At 59.0% G+C, this 22,366-nt stretch overlaps 1 protein-coding gene across 10 annotated transcripts; it reads left to right on the top strand.

Annotated features, from left to right (window-relative positions):
• Positions 1-784: 784 nt before the first annotated feature.
• ADCY6 (adenylate cyclase 6) lies at positions 785-22,059 on the top strand. 10 transcript variants are annotated; one of them, XM_041735568.1, is made up of 22 exons: positions 785-935; positions 6,589-7,453; positions 10,997-11,146; positions 11,488-11,609; positions 11,702-11,813; positions 11,953-12,080; positions 12,584-12,742; positions 12,820-12,961; positions 13,079-13,207; positions 13,426-13,451; positions 13,691-13,838; positions 14,070-14,167; positions 14,345-14,432; positions 14,607-14,723; positions 14,996-15,154; positions 15,420-15,598; positions 16,515-16,550; positions 16,633-16,762; positions 17,035-17,298; positions 18,106-18,310; positions 19,300-19,424; positions 19,611-22,059. In XM_041735568.1, exons 2-22 carry the CDS (start codon positions 6,590-6,592, stop codon positions 19,734-19,736), a joined length of 3,507 nt encoding a protein of 1,168 aa, XP_041591502.1. In that variant the 5' UTR covers positions 785-935; position 6,589; the 3' UTR covers positions 19,737-22,059. The 10 variants fall into 10 exon arrangements, with proteins under 10 accessions (XP_041591502.1, XP_041591503.1, XP_041591498.1 ...); XM_041735569.1 differs by having other exon boundaries at positions 788-935; positions 6,586-7,453; XM_041735564.1 differs by lacking the exon at positions 785-935 and adding an exon at positions 1,962-2,019.
• Positions 22,060-22,366: the final 307 nt, after the last annotated feature.

The following is a 22,366-nucleotide window of genomic DNA, read 5'->3' as shown; positions in this document are numbered from 1 at the left end:
GAGCCAAAGCCAGCTGCTCAATGGCTGAGCCACCCAGGGGTCCCTAAAGAATAAAATCTTAAAGGGGCACCTGGCTGGCTCAGTGGTTGAGCAGCCAGCTTGATTTGGGTTAAGCTCATGATCTCAGTGTCCTGAGATAGAGCCCCACATGGGCTCCACTTGAAGATTCTCTCTCCTTCTGCCCCTCCCTCACTGGCCCACCCAAGGGTGTGCTCTCTTCCAGATAAGTAAATCTTAAACCTCCTCACCTTTTTTTTTTTTTTTTTTTTTTAAGATTTTATTTATTTGAGAGTGAGAGAGAGTGGGCAAGTGAGCACCAGCACAAGATGGAAGGTGGGTGGGGAGGGCCAGAGGGAGAGAAAGCAGCAGACTCCCCGCTGAACAGGGACCCAAACACCGGGCTCAAGTCCTGATCAGGACCTGGGCCAAAGGCAGACGTTTAACTGAACTGAGCCACCCAGGTGCCCCTTAAAAAAAAAAAAAAAAAAAACTTAAAAAAAATTGCCATTTTATAAATGAGGCTCCAAGAGAGTAATGATTTACTAAAGTATATAGTTTGCAATCGGATATGGCTGATAAGTGATGGAAACCGACTTTCCTAATTCCTCCCCTCTCCTCCTTGCCTCAAGCTCTGTCCTGGGTTTAGGAATCCAAGTGGGGATTTGGCGAGGCCGAGGCTTGGGCTGCGAGGGGCTGGAAGGCAGGAGGCGCCAGGTGGGCCCCGGCGTGCGGAAGCGGCTGCCGGGGAGGGAGGAGCCACAGGTGTGGCCGCGGGAAGGCGGCCGGGCCTGGGGAGGCCGCGCTCCGCAGCGGCGCCGTCGCCCCAGGTCCGACTCCGCGGCCCAGGGAGCCACCCCTCTCCCCTGTCCGCCTACAGCATGTTCCAAACCCTTAAAGGGTTAAAGCAGCTTCCACGTGATTTTCGCATCACCCAGGTAACTCCGAGCGCTGCTTTGTGCGAGGAAACGTGGGAAGTAAAGTCCCAAACCATCTCAGTCGGGGCAGCTAGCGAGGCACCCCTTCACCCCCACCCTCGACGGGGAGGCGCAGCCCTTGGGGTGAAAGGTGCCCCGGGGGAGGGGCTCTGCAGGCGGCAGGTGCGGGGAGGGGCCGCGGGAGGCGGCGGGGCCGGGGGCGCGGGCTGAGGGCGCCCCCGCTTCAGGCCCCCGCGGGGCTCGGGGCGCTGCGGGTTCGCGTCGGGCCGGTGCCCCGGGGGGTGGGGAGGAGGAAGCCCGCGGCGAGCGGGGAAGCAGGCCGCACACCTGGCGCCCGGTGGAATGAAACCTAAATTAATTATTAAACTGAGTTCCCGCGGGAGGGCGCGGGGCCGCGGCGGCGGGGCGGGAACGGCGGGGGGGGCAGGGGGGAGGCGGGAGGGAGGAGGGAGGGGGGGCGCCGGCTCGCCCCGGGGGACCCCGGCCGGAGGGAAGCCGCCCCCTGCTGCTCCGGGCGGGGGCGAGGTGCCGGCCCCGAGTGCGGGCGCGGGTGCGGGCGCGGGCGCGGGCGGACCCCCGGCCGGGGCGGGCGGAGGGCGCGGCGGGAGGCGGCGGGGGGTGGAGGGAAGGGGTGGAGGGAAGGGGTGGAGGGAAGGGGCGCGCGGGACGGGCCGCTCCCCGGGGTCCGGCTCCCAGAACAGAAGCCGCTTGTTTGCCCAGGACGGGGGAGGGGGCGCGCGGAGGGGGCGCCCGGGCTCCCGCACCCCTGCGCGGCTCCGGGGGCAGCGGGCCCCGCGCGGGGCGCGGCGGGCGGAGGGGGAGGCGGAGGGGGAGGGGGCGCCAGACAATGGGCGCTTGTGCCTTTAAGGCGGGGAGTCCGGGAGCCGGCGGGGAGGGGACTTCTGGATCCGGGGTAGAGGGCGGCTGCGCTGGCCGGCAGGGAGGGGGCGCGGGCCGGGCGGGCTGCGGGCGGCGGAGGCTCGCCGGGGCGCGGGCGGCGGGGGGCGCGGGGCGGCCGCCGGCCGGCCGGAGCCCGCGGGGGCGGCGGGGCGGGGGCCCGGGCGGCGCGGAGCCGGGCCGGCAGGTGAGCGGCGCCGGGCGCGCGGGGTCGGGGGGCGTGGGGCCCCCGCGCGGCTCCCGGGGGTCGGCTGGGGGCGCTGGAGGGAGGGGAGCGGGGGCTCCGGGCTCGCATCCTCGCCCCCTTCCTGCAGCCGGAGCGAGCGCCCGGCCGGCGGGGCCCGGGGCCGGGCTGCTCCTAGGGGAGGGGCTGGCCGCGGTTTCTGGGGTGGAGGGTGACTGCGATCGAGGGGGATGCCCTCTGCCTGCAGGGGTGCCCTCCACTCCCCGCGCCCCGACCGCGGCCGTGCAAGCGGTGCTGTGGGGCCCCCTGTGGGGGCAGGGGGCCACGGGGGAGCCGGCTGTACTGCAAACGAGGCCTGGCTGCAAACCTAGACGTGGAAGCCTGCGGTGGGGACCGGCTCCGCACCCTCCCTTTACCAGAACCCCCCTGTGAGGTGGAAAACCTGGTGGGGCTCGTGCGGCTGGGCGTGGAAGTGGGAGCCGCCTGCAGTCTTCGGGGAGACCAGAGATTGGGGAAGCAGGGAGAAGGCGTCCTGGACTTTCAGATACAGGCCCTGGGGGAGGCTCCTCTACATCTGGAAAGGCCTGGAATTGAGGCCCACTTCCCAGCATGGTGGGCGGTGCTGGCACTGAAGGGCCCTGCCTGGGCAGCGCCTTCTACCATGAACTTTCTGAAGTCGTCTTAAATCCCCTGGAGCCTCCTTCTGCCAAGGAGGGCAGGGGCAGGGGCAGATCGGGGTGGCCAGGGAGAGAGTTTGGGCAGGGAGAAGCAGTGGGCAGAGCTATCCTTGGGGCTGGGCCTTGGCCTGCTTCAGACTCTGGGTCTCAGGCTGGAGAATCCGGACTGGGTGGGACTTGAGGTCTGGGAGGCACTGGGCCTCCAGCTGCCAGGCTGAATGAGTATGGCTCCGGCTGTGGGAGCCAGTGGTGCCTGGAGCAGCCGATCTGTGAGAGAGAGCAAGGGACCAGGACCCCCGGGAGGAGAAGGTCAGAGGCACAGGCTCAGGAGCCTGTCTCTGGGGAAGAGGGAGGTGGTCTGTGGTTCAGAGTGATGCGCTGTTTCTGGACAGTGAGGGTTGGGGGACCATATAGGGAAGTCCTGTGGCTTTGAACAGTGCCCTCCCCTGTTCCTTGTCGTACCAGCCTAGTCTGGGGTGCCAGGAATGCTGGGAGCCTGGTGAGTTCTCCAGGGTGGGCAATGCCTGGAGTGAAGCTGCAGGTGGGATGGGTGCAGTTAGTTGGACAACTACACAGCTCCGAAGCCATCCCCTTGGCGGAGGGGAGGTGCTCAGAGTGTTCTGGGGACGGTCATGCGTTCTCCTGGACGGTGTCTGCCCCTTCCTCTGTGGGTATGAGCCAGATGCTAGGATGTGCTTCCAGGAGGCCGGGAACACAGCCAGAAACAGGTCCTTTGGGAACAGAGATCTGGCCATTTCGGGGAGGGGGGAGGGCCGTACATATAGGGCAGGGGACAAGCAAGCGGGAGGAGGCTGAATGAAGCACAATGTCACGGTAGGGGTGGTGGGAAACCTGCCTGCTCTGGGCTCTGTCTCCAGCAGCTCTGGGGACTCACAGCCAAGGGCACAAGGTCTGATGGAACCAGATGTCTGATGGGCTGGGGAGGTGTGTGTTCTTGCATGGCTTTTCTGTCTTTTCATTTCTTTGACAGTGGCAGAGTTTGGGGCTTAGAGTGGCATTGTGGGGGGGGGAGGAGAAGAACTGCTTATCAGGTGTGGACTCCGTGGCAGATAGTCTTGGCTTCTCTCCTCACGACTGTTACTATTCCCATTTTACAGATGAAAAAACGGGTGCAGGGAGGTAGTAACTTGTTCAAGGCTGTGCAGCTAGCGCACGGTTACTCTCGGGTCTGAGGCCTGGTCTTGCTCCAAAGCTCCTGCTTCTAATGAAGTATCTTGGGGAGCCAGGCTTCCTTTGGTAACTTTTTCCCAAACTCTTGGATTTCCCTTCTGTCCCTCCAGAGGGTGCTGTTGGTGGTGGTAGAGGGTTGAAGGGCAAGCTGCTCAGTGGGAGGAGGGAGAAGGCATGCTGAGAGGAGTTGGCCGAGGGTGAAGTAGGGATGGGGGTCCTGCCTGCAGAGTGGTCCCCGGTCTGCCTTCTGTTTTGTGGGCCTCTGGGTGTCTGAAGTGCCGCTTGTCTGTCTAGAGCGCCTGATCCTGAGGCCACCTGGGGCAAGTGCTAGGCACCCCCCCCCCTCGCCCCCACCATGTCCCCCAGTGAGTACAAATGTCAAGGCTGCTAGCTTTGCCTAAGTACAAGGAGCCCCGGGGTGCCCTGTGGGCAGGGAGGAGTATATGGCACAGGCATCCAAGGATAACTGTGCTGTCATCCTCACTTTCTCTTGAGCCCAGCTCGGCTAGGAGGCACCGGGAGGGTGTTGTCCTGGAGTCCTCCCCACCCTGCTCCAAGGCACTACCCTCCGGGAGACCCGAGATCTGGAGCTGACTTGGAGCTGACTTGGCGGCCCAGGCAGGATCTCTGTAACCAGCCAGATAAAAGTGCCATGGGTGGACCTGGTCTTCCTTTCTTTTCCTGTCAAATCTGTGCTCCAGGTGGCCACAGGAGTAGCTCCACAGGGTTCTGGTGAAGATCAGGTGGGATTGGGCATGCGAAAGGACCCGGGAAAGGTACAGCACAGAGAAAACATGTCATACCCAGCCATTCTAGGAGCATTTATGTAGTGTCTACTAGGTGTGGCAGGTAGGGCGGTGAGCAGAATGGGCCCAAATCCCTGCCTTCAAGGAGCTGACATTCTGGGGAGGAGACACAAAGAGCAAATAAGGCAAATATATAGAATGGCAGTTGCTGATAAAGAGCAATGGAGAAAAATAAAGCATAAAGCTGGGAAGAGAGATAGGGAGCTCCAGGAAAGGGGGTTGCTATTTTAATAGAACGGTCAGGGAGAGACTCACTGATAAGGGGACATTTGAGCTGTGACCAGGACGAGCTCTTGTCGCAGGCAGAGGACACAGCGGGCACCGCAGTCCCAGGCCGGCCAGTGCACGGTGTGTTGGGGAACAGCAAGGAGGCTCATAGGACTGGGTGCAGTGAGAGAGAGGGACAGTCACGGGATTATCACTATTTGTTGTTATTTCACATTAGCTGCTCAGTGCCAATGCCCTTGAGCTAATTTTCTTTTAAAATTTTTAAAAAAGATTTTATTTATTTATTTTAGAGAAAGAGAGAGAGCGTGTGCTTGGGGTGGGGAGGAGGAAGGGGAGAGAGGGAAAGGGAGAAAATCCCAAGCAGACACTGTGCTGAGGGTGGAGCTAACAGGGGGACTCGATCTCCCAACCCCGAGATCATGACCTGAGCCGAAACCAAGCGTCAGACACTTAACTGACTGAGCCACCCAGGCACCCCATCCTGAGCTCTCTTTTTGTCTTTTCAACATATTTCTTGAGTCCTTACCATGTGCTGGGCTCAGTACTTGGTGCTGAGGGATAAAGGGCTGAGCAAAATAGTTATAATCCCTCCCCAAAGTTTGCAGTCAGCGGGGTGGTGAAACAAGGGGCAATTTATTTTTTTATTTTAAAGATTTTTATTTATTTAATCATGAGAGACAGAGAGAGGGGCAGAGACACAGGCAGAGGGAGAAGCAGGCCCCATGCAGGGAGCCTGACTGAGATTTGATCCTGGGCCTCCAGGATCACGCCCTGGGCTGAAGGCAGCGCTAAGCCGCTGAGCCACCCGGGCTGCCCAGGGCAATTTAGCTATAATTGTGGTAAGTACTTTAGAGGAAGCTACAGAAGGTAAAGGAGACCAAACGCAGTTTGCAGTCTGCGTGAGGGAGCTGGGACACCTTCCCTGAGGAAGTTCCATCTAAGCTGTGACCCCGGGGGAGAAGGTGAGCCTGACTCGGCGAAGTCTGCAGCGAAGTGTGTGCGTGGTGTGAGTGTGATGGGGAACAACGTGGAAGGAGATTCCCTTTTGTATAGAGGTCACCGATTGGCAGCTCACAGGCTGAATTCATTCCATAGATGTGATTTATTTGGCTTGCAGTGTTGAAAAATGTGAATTACTTGCCAACATTTAAAAATCAGGAGCTGTCACATTAAAATGTACATTTTTTTCAGCGGCTGTTGAAAAATCCGATCGGGCTCCCCTGGGATGCCAGTGGCAGCTACCTACTGGTGTGGGGTGGTACGTGCCCCTGCTGAGCTCAGGGGGTGCACTCTCTTTAGTTCCTCCCAGATCCCCTAAGCCATGGGTGCCTTTGCTCATTGACACAGGCACTTGAGTTTGTCACCACCAACAAATCAGTGCTGTTTAGGGAAGAGGTGAACGTGTAAGTGTGCTGCTTTGGAGTCAGGCGGATCAGGGGTCAAATCCTGGTTCCTACACCTCTGGGGCTACTTGAGCTAGGGCAGGGCAGTTACCTCCCTCCCTCTGCCTCCAATCCCTCGCCTGTCGCCTATGGAAGGGGGATACCATTGCCTTCCTCCAGAATTTTAGGGGGGTGAGGCGTCTGAAGGGCTTCGCTCGGCCGGGAGGTGCTCCCGGCGGCGGTCGGCTGTCATGGTGTTAAAACCAACTCCTCCCTTTCTCTCAGCAGCATGTCGTGGTTTAGTGGCCTCCTGGTCCCCAAAGTGGACGAACGGAAGACAGCCTGGGGTGAACGCAATGGGCAGAAGCGTCCACGCCGCGGGACTCGGACCAGTGGCTTCTGCACGCCCCGCTACATGAGCTGCCTCCGGGACGCGCAGCCCCCCAGTCCCACCCCTGCGGCTGCGGCTCCGCCTCGGTGCCCCTGGCAGGATGAGGCCTTCATCCGGAGAGGCGGCCCGGGCAAGGGCACGGAGCTGGGGCTGCGGGCGGTGGCCCTGGGCTTCGAGGACACTGAGGCCATGTCAGCGGTTGGGGCAGCTGAGGTGGCCCCTGACGTGACCCCCGGGAGTAGGCGATCCTGCTGGCGCCGTCTGGCCCAGGTGTTCCAGTCCAAGCAGTTCCGCTCGGCCAAGCTGGAGCGCCTGTACCAGCGGTACTTCTTTCAGATGAACCAGAGCAGCCTGACGCTGCTGATGGCGGTGCTGGTGCTGCTGACGGCGGTGCTGCTGGCCTTCCATGCTGCGCCTGCCCGCCCTCAGCCTGCCTACGTGGCCCTGCTGGCCTGTGCCGCCACCCTCTTCGTGGCGCTCATGGTGGTGTGTAACCGGCACAGCTTTCGCCAGGACTCCATGTGGGTGGTGAGCTACGTGGTGCTGGGCATCCTGGCAGCCGTTCAGGTTGGGGGTGCCCTGGCAGCCAACCCCCGCAGCCCCTCTGTGGGCCTCTGGTGCCCTGTGTTTTTTGTCTACATCACCTACACGCTCCTACCCATCCGCATGCGGGCAGCTGTCTTCAGTGGCCTGGGCCTGTCCACCCTGCATTTGATCTTGGCCTGGCAACTCAACCGCGGTGACGCCTTCCTCTGGAAGCAGGTGGGATGTCAGGGAGGTAGGCTTTCGGGGCGCCAGGCCGGGAATGAGAAGGGGTTTAGTAATGGGAGGGTGGGTGGATACTGCGCGGAGGGATGTCTGGCTGTGTCCGGGGGGTGGGGGGTTGGAATAATGGGAGGCCAAGTTTCAGGGTCCGCTCCATCCTGGATCTGGAGCAGAGGGCACTGGCCAGGAGAGGCAGCACCCCAGGACCCAAGCCTGTGCTCTGTTCGCATGGGCCACCCGCAGCATGGGCCTCTTTGGCCGAGGCCCTTGAACAGCAAGGCTGGTAGATGTGAGGTAGCCCTGGAGGTAGGAACGTGACGGTTCACCCCGGGGCGGGGGAGGGCGGGGAGGGCAGCTCTGGCCTCGAGTTGCCTTCCCTGGAAAGCAGCTCCAGGTGGTGACCTGGAGGGATCAAGCAGGGTTTGGATGGACTTTGCAAGGGAGGACTTGCTTCTCTCCTGGACCAAGGCCATCTCTGAGAGGACGGGGAGGGGGATGAGGGGGATGAGGGGGATCAGTTTTCCCTGGGGCTGGGAGCGGTTTGAGTGGAGTTGGATGTGGAAAAGAGGGGCCTCAGGGTCGGATCTCTTCCCCCTGTCTTCCCACTGAGCACCAGAGGTCCGGCAGCCCTGCCGGGGGTTCTGGGCCCACGCCAGCCAGTGTGTCCGGGTTCTGTGTGGCTTGTGGGGTGGGGTGCGACAGCACCATGCTGAGTGAGAAGTGGAGGCTTGGCTGCTTGTCCGATGGGCTGTGTTCTTCTTCTCTGTTAGATCCTAGACAACTGACTGACCTCCCTTGCCCAGCCTTGATTTCCCAGTCTGTAAAACTGGGATAAAAATAGTATCTACCTCATATGAGAGGTTGCTGTTAGGGCCCCACCCTCCCAGAGGGGAGTAGAAGCCAACAGGGCAGGGTTCTCACCTGGGGGCAGGGAGGTGTGGGAGTGCCGGAGGGGATGGGACCCAGGGAAGGGCCTTCCCGGAAGTCCCCTTTGGCTCCATGTGGCCGCCACCGTCTCAGGTCACCCCCCTGACCGGGGAGCAGAGACCGGGCCATCTTGCCTGGCTGATCCTTCAGGGCACAGCCCCTAACCAGCATACCTCACGATCCCTCTGTCGGCACTCGGATTTCGAGGGTGCTGCCCTCTGTCTTGCTCCAGTTTTGAGGGACTCAGCCTCTGCTTTGCTGAGGGCCCGTGGTCGGTGTAGCCCACCCTACCCTGCCCGCAAAGAGGAAGTTCCCCGGGGCTCCCAGGGTGAGAAGCTGGGTGCTCTGGCATGATGCCCTTCTCCGCCCAGCTTGTGCTCCAGAACAGAATGTACCTTTTTAAAAGAAACTTTATAGCCCATTTGTTTGTGGAGCAGCACCCACAGGGCAGTCAGACCTCTTAAAGGACCAGGGTCTTTCTGCCTCTGCTAGCCCCCCACTTCTCCCTGGGGTGGCTGCTGCCCTGGGCTTTGGAGCCGGACTGCCCTCCTGGGAAAGGAGGAGCTTGGAGGTGGTGCCTCCCTTCCTCTCTACCTCCTCTCCGGCTGGCCAGGGGTAGGTGGCTGTCTCTTCTTTGCTCTCAGCTGGCATGGTGCCCAGAACCAGGCCCAGGGCCTGATTGGGGAGGCACAGCCCCATGGAGACTGGGACTTTGCAGCCTCCTGCCTCCCCAGGGGCACCCAGCTGCAGCCTTATCCTCTGTAGGTCTCAGCGGGCACATTCTTAGGGTGAGGAGAGGAAGTCACCCCTGCCCCTGCGCCTGTCTGTGGAGCCAGGGTTGCTCATACCCGGACCCCTTCTCCGAACCGAGGATTGATTCCCTGTGTCCAGTTGGCCTATGCATGCCGGGGTGGCGTGGGGCTGTGGCCTCCTTTCCAGGCTCCTTGGACAGTCCCTGACCAGACCTAGGCCTGCTCACACTCGTGGGAAGGAGCCTTCACTCCTCCCTGACCCACTCATTCACCCAGTGACCCCGGCCCCGCCTGGAGTCTCCTGGAGCGCCCCAGCATCCATTTTTTCTCACAGTCGGATCGGGGTCCGGTACTGATCCTGATCTATTTCAGTCTCTCGTCCCCCTTCCCCTTCCCTCCACCGTGACTCACTTTTTCCTCTTAGGCTCCTGGGGCCAGGAAGGGAAGTTGCCTGGTTAACCCCTCCTCCTTCTCCCCCACTGGGGGCTATTCTTAGAAACCCCTCAGGGAGATAGTGTGCCCCCCTCTTCACCCCTGCTGCTGGGAGGGGGGCCTTGTGAACTGGACTGGGAAGGAAAGCTAGGCGGCCAGTCCTTGAGGGTCAGAGCTGGAAATGACTTGGGGGTTTGCTGAGCCTACCCCGCTGCTTTACCTAAGAAAAATGAAACTGAGGTCTTAGAGATTAAGTGACCTGCCCAGGTTTGCAGGACTAGTTCTGGTTCTGGGCAAAGCCCAGAACTCCTGGCTTCCAGTTGGTGCTCTTTCCCTCCCTTCTCCCCAAACCGGAGCCCCGCCCCAGCCAACTCTGGGGTGGATCCACAAGTGCCAGGTTAACCCCTGAACTTCTGGAAACACTGAGGCCAGTTCTCCTTAGACTTGCCGTCCCATGAGTCCTACTGATGCTGAGGAGGGCTGACCACCCTGAGATCGGGGTCCTCGGGCATGAGGCCTGGCTGTGCCAAGTACTGGCGGTGCCTGGGCGTGGTGGAAGAGAAGGTCCCATGTTAGTAGAATTGATGACTCCCAAGCCTGGGCTCTGAGGCTGGGCCTCAAGAGCTTGTGTAAGTGGAGTGAGTAGGAATCTTGGAAATCTGGAATGTACCACGCAGTAGGGGTTGGACACAGGCTTTGGAGACTGTCCTGGATTCAAGTCCCACACCACCCACTATTAGCTGTGTGATCTTGGGCAAGTGACTTAGCTTCTCTGTGTTTGAGTGCTTCACCTTTAAAAGGAGATACTGTTACCTGTTTCATAGAGAATAAGAGATCCGCTAGTTACTGTATAGGAAGCAGCTATGGAAGCCACGCATATTAAACAGGCAGCCAACAGATTAGCTATAATAATAATAATAATGATAATTATCATGTCACATTATGTCAGAGCAGGGAGGGACCTTAGAAATCTTGTCCCTCTCCAGGTTCTAGATGAGCCTACAGAGGCCCAGAGAAATGAGATGATTTGTCCTAGGCATTCACAGGACGATATAGGCTCAAGTCTCCTGGGTGTTGTCCTGTGAGGACATGCAGAACCACATGCAGAAGGAGCAGCATTTGTTTTTATTTGGGCTGATTGTGGGGCAGGAAATCATAGTGTGCTGGGTGCAGGCCCCATGACCCGCCTTGCCCTGGTTGGTGCCTCTGCTCCCAGGAGTCGTGAAAAGGTCCCATTTCTAGCTGTGGAGCAATCCAGGCAGGGGGCCGGAGTCCTGTGGGAGGAGAGGGAGCTGTATTACAGGGGTGGGGACAGACAGGGCACAGGATCCTGGCTTTCTCCCCACAGAGAGCCTAGCAAGTTGCACCTGTGCGTTGTGGGGGCGGGGCGGGGGGGCGTCACCAGTCTGCCTCTGCCACCCTCTTGCAGCTCGGTGCCAACATGCTGCTGTTCCTCTGCACCAACGTCATTGGCATCTGCACACACTACCCAGCTGAGGTCTCTCAGCGCCAGGCCTTTCAGGAGACCCGCGGTTACATTCAGGCCCGGCTACACCTGCAGCACGAGAACCGGCAGCAGGTGGGGCTGCCCTCCCTGTCCAAGCCCCCCCCCCCCAATAACCAGCAAACTGGTTCCGCCGCCTTGTAGCACACCGTGGAGTAAGTGTGGGTGGTCCCCCTGAGTGTTCCCCGGCAGCACACAGGCCCTGTGACACTGGGGTTCCTGTCCTGTCTGAGGGTGGGAGAGGATAGATGGGAGCGCAAGTGAGGGGTTGCATGGGGGGGGGGGGTCCGAAAGGGAAGCTCAGGTCTCCAGAGGGGCCTGGGAGGGCTCTGGAGTGGTGGAGGCATCAGGAGGGATCAGGAGCCTCAGCGTGAGGCTGAGAAGATAGCGGTGCCCTGTTGCAACCACTGGTCTAGGAACGGCTGCTGCTGTCCGTGTTGCCCCAGCATGTTGCCATGGAGATGAAAGAAGATATCAACACAAAGAAAGAAGACATGATGTTCCACAAGATCTACATCCAGAAGCATGACAATGTCAGGTAGGGCGGGGTGGGAGGGTCCCCGGAGGGATGGGGGCCCTGGGAGTCCCGGAGGGCCATGGGGTCCTTCCATCTTCTGCCGTTGTCCACAGCATCCTGTTTGCAGACATTGAAGGCTTCACCAGCCTGGCGTCCCAGTGCACCGCGCAGGAGCTGGTCATGACCCTGAACGAGCTCTTTGCCCGGTTTGACAAGCTGGCTGCGGTGAGGGGGCTGGGCCACACGTGGTGTGAGCATAGCTTTAAACTGGGGCGGCCTGGCACGGTGGGGACAGATGGCGACTCGGTGAGGGTGCTGGGCGGGCAGGAGAGTGAGAGCGACTCTCCCCAAATCTCTCCTTTAGGAAAATCACTGCCTGAGGATCAAGATCTTAGGGGACTGTTACTACTGTGTGTCGGGGCTGCCGGAGGCCCGGGCAGACCATGCCCACTGCTGTGTGGAGATGGGGGTGGACATGATCGAGGCCATCTCGTAAGCGGTGCCCCTCCTAGGTCCCTGGAACTAGGTGCCCTGGCCGGCCTCTGCCCTTGGCTTTGTCCTCAGGAATTGTCTCATTTTGGCTAATCCTCTGTCTTGGAGATCCATCGCCGGGGAGGGAAAGGATCTCTCTTCAGCCTCTGCACCTTAGACCCCAGCCAACAGGCCCGGGTTTGGGGGGGGGAGCCCCGGGGGAGGGAATCGGGGCTGGCGAGGATGCTAGCTGCGCAGGCCTGCGGGGAGAGCAGTGACCCCTCCCTTCGTAGCTCCCTTCCACCGGATGCCGCAGGGCCACCACTGGTGAACTCGCTTCACAGACGTTTGTCCTTGGGACCCATGCAGCCTTTTGCCCGTGTCCAGCCAGGGCTGTGCTGCTGTGGCCTGCGTCTGGCTCTGTCCCTGTCTACTTGGCTCCGAGGGGGAGTGAAGGGCCTGAGCTCGGGGCTGGGAGCGGGGAAGGTTGTGCCGGGAGCCGAGCCAGAGCCGCCTCTTCCCAGGCTGGTGCGTGAGGTGACAGGTGTGAACGTGAACATGCGCGTGGGCATCCACAGCGGGCGTGTGCACTGTGGCGTCCTTGGCCTGCGGAAATGGCAGTTCGATGTGTGGTCCAATGACGTGACTCTGGCCAACCACATGGAGGCGGGGGGCCGGGCCGGGTGAGTGTGGGGTGCAGCAGGTGAGGGGTGGGAGCGAGGTGGGCGAGGCCAGGTCTCACCCTCCTGTCGGCTCACAGCCGCATCCACATCACCCGGGCCACGCTGCAGTACCTGAACGGGGACTACGAGGTGGAGCCCGGCCGCGGTGGCGAGCGGAACGCGTACCTCAAGGAGCAGCACATCGAGACCTTCCTCATCCTGGGAGCCAGCCAGAAACGGGTCAGGCCGGCGGGGGTGGGGGGTGGGGGGTGCAGGGCGACGGAAGGGCAGATGTGGGCAGCAGAGACATCTTCTCTGGGCCCCTTTTCTGATCCCGTACCCCTGCTGCCTCCACAGAAAGAGGAGAAGGCCATGCTGGCCAAGCTGCAGCGGACGCGGGCCAACTCCATGGAAGGCCTGATGCCACGCTGGGTGCCCGACCGCGCCTTCTCCCGGACCAAGGACTCCAAGGCTTTCCGCCAGATGGTGAGGGGCCCACAGCACGGGGACCCGAGGCCTCATTGTCCTGACACTCTGTGCGCCCTTCCCTCTTCTGCCTTGTGGTATGGTGGGGCGGGAGGGTTGACTTCACCCCCAGGGTTCCAAGCCTCGCCAGGTCAGCAGTGCTGGGGACGGGGAGGGGGTCATGGGGGTGAAGGCGGTCCGTCCTTCCCCTCACTTGCACACTTTGTCCCTTTCTCCAGGGCATTGATGATTCCAGCAAAGACAAGTAAGTCAGGTTATTGAGGAGGGAGGAGGAGGAGGGAGGAGGCACTTGCACCCTGGGACAGGGCTGCGGGGAGCCGAGACCCCCCCTCCTTTCCTGGACCTTAGGTGTGTCATGTGGGAGCAGGTGCCACACAGCCAGCTCACTCTTGTCCTTTGGGTGCCGCCCGTGCCCTCACCTTCTCATTGCCTCTCCTGCGGCAATGCTCATGCCCCCGGTGAAGCCATGTCCCCTGCCCTCAGCCGGGGTGCCCAAGATGCCCTGAACCCCGAGGATGAGGTCGATGAGTTCCTGGGCCGTGCCATCGATGCCCGCAGCATCGATCAGCTACGGAAGGACCACGTGCGCCGCTTCCTGCTCACCTTCCAGAGAGAGGATCTTGAAAAGAAGGTTTGGGGGATTTGAGGGCAGAGGGATGAGGGCTGGATGAGGAGGGGCTGGGAAGGCTGAGCACAACTGAGGGAACAGGAGAGGTTATTTCGGGAATGGCGAGGGGGCGACTACAGGGTGCAGTGGGGATCCCTATCCGCGGGGCCACTGCTGCTCCTCTCTGAGGCCCTGGTAGGGCCCTGCCTCCCCCAGGCCAGAGCCCAGCACCCAGCTCAGCCTCCTCTCCCTCAGTACTCGAGGAAGGTGGACCCCCGCTTCGGAGCCTACGTGGCTTGTGCGCTGTTGGTCTTCTGCTTCATCTGCTTTATCCAGCTCCTCGTCTTCCCACAGTGAGAGCCCTGCCCCTCCTCCCTCTGCTCCTCTTCCCTCCACCACTTCCCAGAACCTTCCCACACACCCGTGCAAGCTCACGGTCTCTGGACCCTGCGCCCTGCCCATCTGGGGAGTGGGATGAGGATGCCCAGACATTCCAGAGTAACATCTTCCCTGGCCCTTTTGTGCCCCAGCTCAACCGTGATGCTTGGGATCTACGCCAGTATCTTTGTGCTGCTGCTGATCACCGTGCTGACCTGTGCCGTGTACTCCTGTGGCTCTGTACGTCGGGGGTTCCTCGTGGGCTGGTTGGGGAGGGCAGGCCGGGCCACCGTGGTGAGAGGTCGCACGGGGAGATGGAGGAGAAGGCCAGGCCTCCCGCCCGGGGCCCCATCCCTGGTTGGCCTTACCTTGGCTGACGCGGTCTCTAATTCTTGGTCTCTCACCTGTCTGCAGCTCTTCCCCAAGGCCCTGCGACGTCTTTCCCGCAGCATCGTCCGCTCTCGGGCGCACAGCACTGTGGTTGGCATTTTTTCAGTCTTGCTAGTGTTCACCTCTGCCATCGCCAACATGGTAAAGGCCCAGTGGGGATTCTTCTACCCTTTGTCTGTGCCAAGCACTGCTCTGGGCCCTGGGGGTAGGTAGAGGAATAAGACCCATTTTCTGCCCTCTGAGAGCGCGTTATCTCAAAGGAGGGCTTAGGTTAACTCTTTTCTCCTTGCTCCCCCTACCTCCTGTCATCCTTTAGTGAGCACTTTGACCCCCAGGGTATGAGGCACGGGGCATGGCTGTTGCAACCACTCTCTTGCGTGCTGACCCTGATATGTCTCCCCCAACTTTTGCAGTTCACCTGTAACCACACCCCCATCCGGACCTGTGCAGCCCGGATGCTGAATGTAACACCCGCTGACATCACTGCCTGCCACCTGCAGCAGCTCAATTACTCTCTGGGCCTGGATGCTCCGCTGTGTGAGGGCACCGCACCCACTTGCAGCTTCCCTGAGGTGTCCAAGCCGTGCTCAGGCGGGATGGGGGGCTGTCCCGATCAGTCCTAGCTGTTGACCCCTCTGTGTCAAGCCTGGTGATGGGCACCAGAGTCCCTGCCGGAGGAGCAGCCGGGGGCTCTAGTGTGGTGTGGGGCGGCGTGTGGAGGCTGAAGGACGTTTGGGTTTGAGGTTGAGGAGGGGTGTGCAGGGCTCCTCCTTCATGGGGTAGGGGGTGCCATGGCTCCTGCCTTCGTCTAACACCACCTCTGCCATCACCCCCCAGTACTTCGTTGGGAACATGCTGCTGAGTCTCTTGGCCAGCTCTGTCTTCCTGCACATCAGTAGCATCGGGAAGTTGGCCATGATCTTTGTCCTGGGGCTCATCTATTTGGTGCTGCTTCTGCTGGGCCCCCCAGCCACCATCTTTGACAACTATGACCTGCTGCTTGGTGTCCATGGCTTGTGAGTTTATCCTCAGCCCTTTTAACCCCCAAAACGCTTCCTGACCCTGCTGCTCACTGTGAGCCTCTCTGGTGCTCAGGCCTCTTGTGCCCTTGTAATGCCATCACTCACCCCTCACCTGTGGGGGGGAAGGAGGCAGTGGGAGGAGCTCCCAGCATAGGACTCCACAGTCACCCCCAAGGAAACCCCAGTCCTGGGAAGTCCCTGTGTCTTCAGGCCAGGCATTTAAAAAATTCCCTTTCTTGTTCACATGGTTCTTTCATACCCATTCTCTTAACCACCTGTAGGTCACACAGCTGCTTGGCAGCAGAGCCCTGGCTAGGAACCAAAACTTCTGACTCCTACTTAGGGGCTTGGCCTGGGACACCACACTGGCTTTCCCTCTGCAAGCCCCATCCCTTGTGATACGGGGCCATAGGTTGGTGTGGCAGGAAAAGCCTCTGGAGTCCACTTGGGTTTGAATCTCACTCTGCTGCTCATTAGCTGTGTGACCTTGGACAGGTGAGTTAACTTCTCTGAGCCTCAGTTTCCTCATCTGTAAAATGGCAGTGGCACCTGTATCATAGGTGATGGTAAAGACTATGGTCACTAACGTTTGTCGAAGCCTTACTGCACGCCAGGGCCGTGCTAGACCGTTTGCATGTGTTATTTAGATCTCGTCCCTCTTTTACTGATGAGGAAACAGGCCTAGGCTTAAGCAACTTGTTCCGAGTCTCAGGACAGGTAAGTAGAAGAGCTAAGAGTGAAACCTTCTCTCAACCTCTGCTCTTACTGAGTTACTGTAAGCACAAGCCCTGGCCCTGTGCCTGATTTTGTGCTATGTGCTTGGTAAATGCAGTTTCTGTCTCCCCTTCCCTGCCCCGACTCAGCAACTTAAGAAGAACCGATGACTTTGTCTCTTGTATCTTCCTGCCAGGGCTTCTTCCAATGACACCTTTGATGGGCTGGACTGGTGAGTGAGGGCTCCGGGGCAGGGAAGGGTAGGGCTGCCACATGCTCTTTTAGGCACTGAGCTTGTCTCTGCTTACCCTCAGCCCAGCTGCGGGGAGGGTGGCACTCAAATACATGACCCCTGTGATTCTGCTGGTGTTTGCCCTGGCGCTGTATCTGCACGCCCAGCAGGTGGAATCAACTGCACGTCTGGACTTCCTCTGGAAACTGCAGGTGACTGAGTGGGGACAGAACCTGGGACAAACCAGAAATGCACCTTGTTGGCTGGCCAAGGCTTGGGCCACTCAAGCCCACTCTGGCTCCAACCTGCTCTGTGCCCATCTCCTAACCCCTGCTTCATCTTGTCCCTGCCCCTCTCATCCCTTTGGGTCTCCACTGTCCATGCCTTTCTTCTTCCCTGTGGTTCCCTCTGATGCCCGTCTCCAGGCACTGGCTCCCACTTCTTGTGAATGTTGGGCAGTGGGTGATGGGTGTGGTGTCCACAGGCAACGGGGGAGAAGGAGGAGATGGAGGAGCTCCAGGCCTACAACCGAAGGCTGCTGCATAACATTCTGCCTAAGGACGTGGCTGCCCACTTCCTGGCCCGGGAGCGCCGGAACGATGAGCTCTACTACCAGTCGTGTGAGTGTGTGGCCGTCATGTTTGCCTCCATTGCCAACTTTTCTGAGTTCTATGTGGAGCTGGAGGCAAACAATGAGGGTGTCGAGTGCCTGCGGCTGCTCAACGAAATCATCGCTGACTTTGATGAGGTACTTGTCTGTTTGGCTGCTGCTGGCAGAGCACCTGGGGGGGACGAGGGCAGCGGGAAGAACTTTGGGTGGGAAGGCCAGGATTGGGGGGCTGGCTGGATTGGGAGGGGGAAGGAAGGCTTGATGGGACCCAGAGATATTGGGGTAGTAGTCAGGGTAGGTACAGTGGGGACAAGACCAAGGACCCACTGTGGTCAGCAGGGAGGCAGCAGGGAGGTCAGCCCCAGTGGGGCAGGGTCATCACTGCTGGGGAGCAAGGACATGAGGATCTGTGGAGAGGACAGGATGGGTACCAGGTGGATGTTACTGAAGAAGGCGGCAGTAATCTGTGGACGAAACCCCATGAGCCCAAGTAAGCAAGATGGGCTCCTGAATAGAGAAAATGGAAGCAAACACGAGGAAGTGTCCAGAATATCCAGCTCAGGAATGGGCCATTTACGGTCTTGGAGCCAAGTCACTCCTTCACTCTGGCACTCGGTTTCCCAAAAAGTGATGGTTAGAATAATTGATGGCTAATATCCCTTGTGTGGTTTTGGATTCTGTGAGGGAGCATTTGAAGTTGCCCTGAAGCTGTGTGCCAAAGTTCTGGCCTGGGGCTCTGATGCCTGCCTGGTGAAGCGGCCTTTTTTCCTGGCTCCTCAGTCCCGCCTTGAGAACGTCGGCTGGAAGGCGGGGCTCGCACACTAAAAGGAGGGGAGCTGTTGCAACAGGGAAGGGGGAAGAGGCCGAGGCCTGGCCAGAGTGAGCACTGGGCAGGGCGCGTTCGGCCTCTCCGCCTTGACAGCCAGGTCTCCGTGTGCCGTCCAGATCATCAGCGAGGAGCGGTTCCGGCAGCTGGAGAAAATCAAGACGATCGGTAGCACGTACATGGCTGCGTCGGGGCTGAACGCCAGCACCTACGATCAGGCCGGCCGCTCCCACATCACTGCCCTGGCCGACTATGCCATGCGGCTCATGGAGCAGATGAAACACATCAACGAGCACTCCTTCAACAACTTCCAGATGAAGATTGGTGAGATGGCCTGGTCGCCTGGCAGCTTTTCCTAGGCTGTTTCTGGGTGAGGCAAGGGGCAGGTTAGGGGTTCCCCATCAGGAATCCTTTGGGATGTCCTTTCTCCCGCCTCCTACCTCGTCTCGTATTAAGAACAGAGGTCATTGACCGAGGGCCTGCTGTGTGCCGGGCGCTGTCCTGGACATTTTAGTCTTCACATTATCATCCCCTTCTACAGAGAGAGACTGACTCTCAGATTAAAGAACTTGGCCGAGGTCAAACAGCCAGGAGGTGGCTGGACTGGGATTCAAAACCAGGGTTATTGGGATCCCTGGGTGGCGCAGCGGTTTGGCGCCTGCCTTTGGCCCAGGGCGTGATCCTGGAGACCCCAGATCGAATCCCACATCGGGCTTCTGGTGCATGGAGCCTGCTTCTCCCTCTGCCTGTGTCTCTGCCTCTCTCTCTCTCTGTGACTACCATAAATAAATAAAAATTAAAAAAAAAACAACAAAAAAAAAACAAAACCAGGGTTATTGAAGCTCCAGGACCCATTGTCCTCTGAGGCTAGTCTGATGAGCTGGGAGCTGGTGAGTGGGAGGGGTGGCTAACGTTAGGGGTTCTGGAGTCACTCTGGTTTGAATTCTGGGTGTTCCACTCACTGGCTTATTAGGCACATCACGCAACTCCTCTCAGCTCCCCGAGGTTATCTGCAAAATGGGGATGATCCCTTTTAGGGCCGCTGAGGGGATGAAATGATGGGACGCTAAATGCTTATGAGAGGGGTTGCACAGAGTGAGCATTCAGGGGGTTAGCCAGTGTTAGGGCAACAGCTGCCTTAACTCCGGGGAGCTCCACAGGCCTAGATCTTCCATTCTTTACAACCAAGACACTTGTCACTTTGCTACTTTCTCCTCTGGGTCCTTCTAAAGGTTTCAGGAGCAGGGATGACTCCCTGGGCTGACCCTGGCATGTCCACTGGTCTCAGTTTTTTGCTGCTGTCCCCACTGCAGGGCTGAACATGGGCCCAGTTGTGGCAGGCGTCATTGGGGCTCGGAAGCCACAGTATGACATCTGGGGGAACACGGTGAATGTCTCTAGCCGTATGGACAGCACGGGGGTTCCTGACCGAATCCAGGTGAGGAGGATGGGTCCAGAGGGCTTCTGCGGATCCCTCTCTGCAGTCAGCTAGGACAGGGGTAGGGTGGCAGTGTTCTGTGGTTGGGGGGGCGGGGGAGGGCTAGCATGATTAGAGAACCCCTGGACCCCTGCAAATGCAGCAGGAAGGATCCCAGGCTAAGTGGGTTCCCCTCCCATCCCCCAGGTGACCACGGACTTGTACCAGGTTCTAGCTGCCAAAGGCTACCAGCTGGAGTGTCGAGGGGTGGTCAAGGTGAAGGGCAAGGGGGAGATGACCACCTACTTCCTCAATGGGGGCCCCCCCAGTTAGCAGGGCCCAGCTACAAGTTCAGCTGTCAGGACCAAGGTGGGCATTTAAGTGGACTCTGTGCTCGCTGGATGGAGCTGTGGCCGGGGGCACCAAGCCTCCAGACCCTGCTGACCACAAAAGGGAACACCTCAGCAGGCTGTGCTTGGACCATGCTCGTCTGCCCTCAGGCTGGTGAACAAGGGATACCAAGAGGATTATGCAAGTGACTTTTACTTTTCTAATTGGGGTAGGGCTGGCTGTTCCCTCTTTCTTCCAGCTTTTGGGAGCAGGGGAGGCAGCAGCAGCAGAGGCAGCAGGAGCCCTCCTGCCTGAGGGTTTAAAATGGCAGCTTGCCATGCCTACCCTTTCCCCTGTCTGTCTGGGCAACAGACTCGGGGCTGGGCCCTTCCTTTCCCTCTTTTTCCTGGGAATATTTTGTACAAAGACTGGGGTGGGCATGAGGAGTACCTATTCCGTGCTTGCCTCTGCTATGCCTGCATCCCCAGCATTGGCCTTGGGTACCCCACCCCAGTCCGGTCTCCCTTCTAGGCACAGGGCAGAGGAGGGAGACACTCTGGGGACCCAGCTCTGTCCATATTTCAGGGGAGTATTTCCATTTGCCAAATCCTAGTCCCATGATCTGTCCCCAAAGGGGAACAAAGGGACTTTTGACAGCTCAGATTTAGCCCCAGTTCCTGCACAACTCCAGGGAAAGGGGCATCTGGCCTCATTGGTACTGTGAAAATGGCCAGCCAGAGAGCAAGCACGTATGTGGGGATGTCAGAAGATCAGGAGCTGAAAGTACACCTGCAGGTGCCAAAGTGAGCAGGCCGGCCAGGGAGTGGGGTGGTACCAGACTCTTGATCTGAGGGCCCCACTGGGGTCGGGATCAGGTCACTCTGCCCCCATGCTCTCTTGCTGTCTGCCGGCAAAGGGGCACAGAGCATCTCTACCCCCTCTGTTGCCAAATAGAAAAGGGTCAGGGCATGGAGGAGGATGACCCTGGTCCAAACCTGTCCTCCCAAGTCTTTGGCACTGGGGAGGGCCTGTGTGTCTGTGTCATGTGTGTGCATGTTGGCTTTGGTGTGTGTATCTGTTTCCCAGGTTTGTGTGTGTCCTTGTGCTCCTCCTCAGCTCCCTACCTGGGGCTGCCTCTCTCCTGTGGGCCTCTGTCTTCTGGGAATAAGGCAGGGTTTCGGATTTCAAGGGATGGAGAAAGATGCCTCGGTTGCACAGGAGTGGCATGGGGTATGGTAGTAAGAGGAGGGGGGCCCTGGGGAGAAGAGTCCTTTTTGTGCCAAATCCCTAAGTGCCATTTGGGGGCTGTGTGTGTAGCATGACTGTGTCCCTGCCTGGGGCAGGGACCCAGGTGCCTGCTTGAGCCTCAGTGCTCCAGGCACTTGAACCGTCTGGGGTTTGGTGGCCAGAGGCTCAGGAACTTCCTGGGTTCCCCAGCTGGTGGTATACTTTGGGACTGGGGTAGCATGGGATCTCTCTGAAGACCCAGATACTGGTACTTAGGGGATGGGGCAAGGGAACCTGAAACTTGGCGTTCTCCAGCCTTCAGTCTCAGTTTAGCATGTTCCTGGGTCCTCAATCCCCACGAAGCCTGCAAGGACTAGAAGAAGGGTTGGGAGGTTGGACTCTAGATACCCTTCCTATCTCTGCCTTCCTTTCACCGCTTTCTCTGCAACCTCCTTGCTTCAGGCCTGAATTAACTGGTGCCTTGGTTTCTCTGTATCTATTTATAGAGTCAGAGGCATTAGCCTGAATTTTGCTTGAAGATCATTTTGTCTTGGAGGTGATTAGAAAGACCGAGGAGAGAGGGTCCCAGAGTTGCTGGGACCCCTTGCAGAGGCCTGGTTCTGGCTCATATTGCCTCCCTTGGGGGATCTTCATGCATCAACCAAATGGGCTATCAGGCACTTCATTAGCCATGGCAGGAGGAGGGGAAAAGACTAATTGGTCCAGACAGAAAATCAGCTTCCTTTCCCCAGCCATATCCCTGGATAGGAAAGGACTGCTTGGAGCCCTTGGATGGGAGTGAGGCTGTAAGGAGACCAGAGGGGAAAGACCTCAGTCTTGGGTGACTTGTCTTTGCTTCTTGCCAAGTGGGAGGGTCCTGTCCACACCCTGACTCCCCATACCACAGTGCCAGCCATGCCCTTCTCCTGGGCTCCCATTGCCCCCTTTCTCACCAGGTGATGGGGGAGTCAGTGGATGGGAGGCCCATGGACTTTGGTTTTATAATGTAACCACTGTGGGGGGGGAGGGTGGTGTATCATGTATTTCAGTGAAATATTTAATATATTTAAATATCAATAAAATCAAATTCTTTGTAAAATTCCCAGCTCTCTGAAGATGTTCTGGGCCCTGGGTTGGGTCAGCAGTGGCAGAGCTGGGCATAGGAGGCAGCCTCCAGCCAGAGTGCTGTGAACCTCTTTCCTCTGTGCTTAATCGGCTTCCTCTGGCTGTTTTGCTGCCAAGGTGAAGCTGCAGTGTCTTCAGAGATCATGACTACTGTAGGCCCTTCAGCATCATGAAGACCAGTGTGTGTCTTCCCAGACTTGTTACTCTGACACCTGCCATTCGTGAGGTCAAGGCCTTTGGTAGTCTTCCCTGTACCCTGGCCCTTCCCACACCAAACACCA

Source organism: Vulpes lagopus, chromosome 21 (genome assembly GCF_018345385.1).
Source record: "Vulpes lagopus strain Blue_001 chromosome 21, ASM1834538v1, whole genome shotgun sequence".
In the NCBI taxonomy this organism is placed as follows: domain Eukaryota; kingdom Metazoa; phylum Chordata; class Mammalia; order Carnivora; family Canidae; genus Vulpes; species Vulpes lagopus.
The sequence above is the reverse complement of the archived record's forward strand: the minus strand, read 5'-3'. Positions and strand labels throughout refer to the sequence as shown.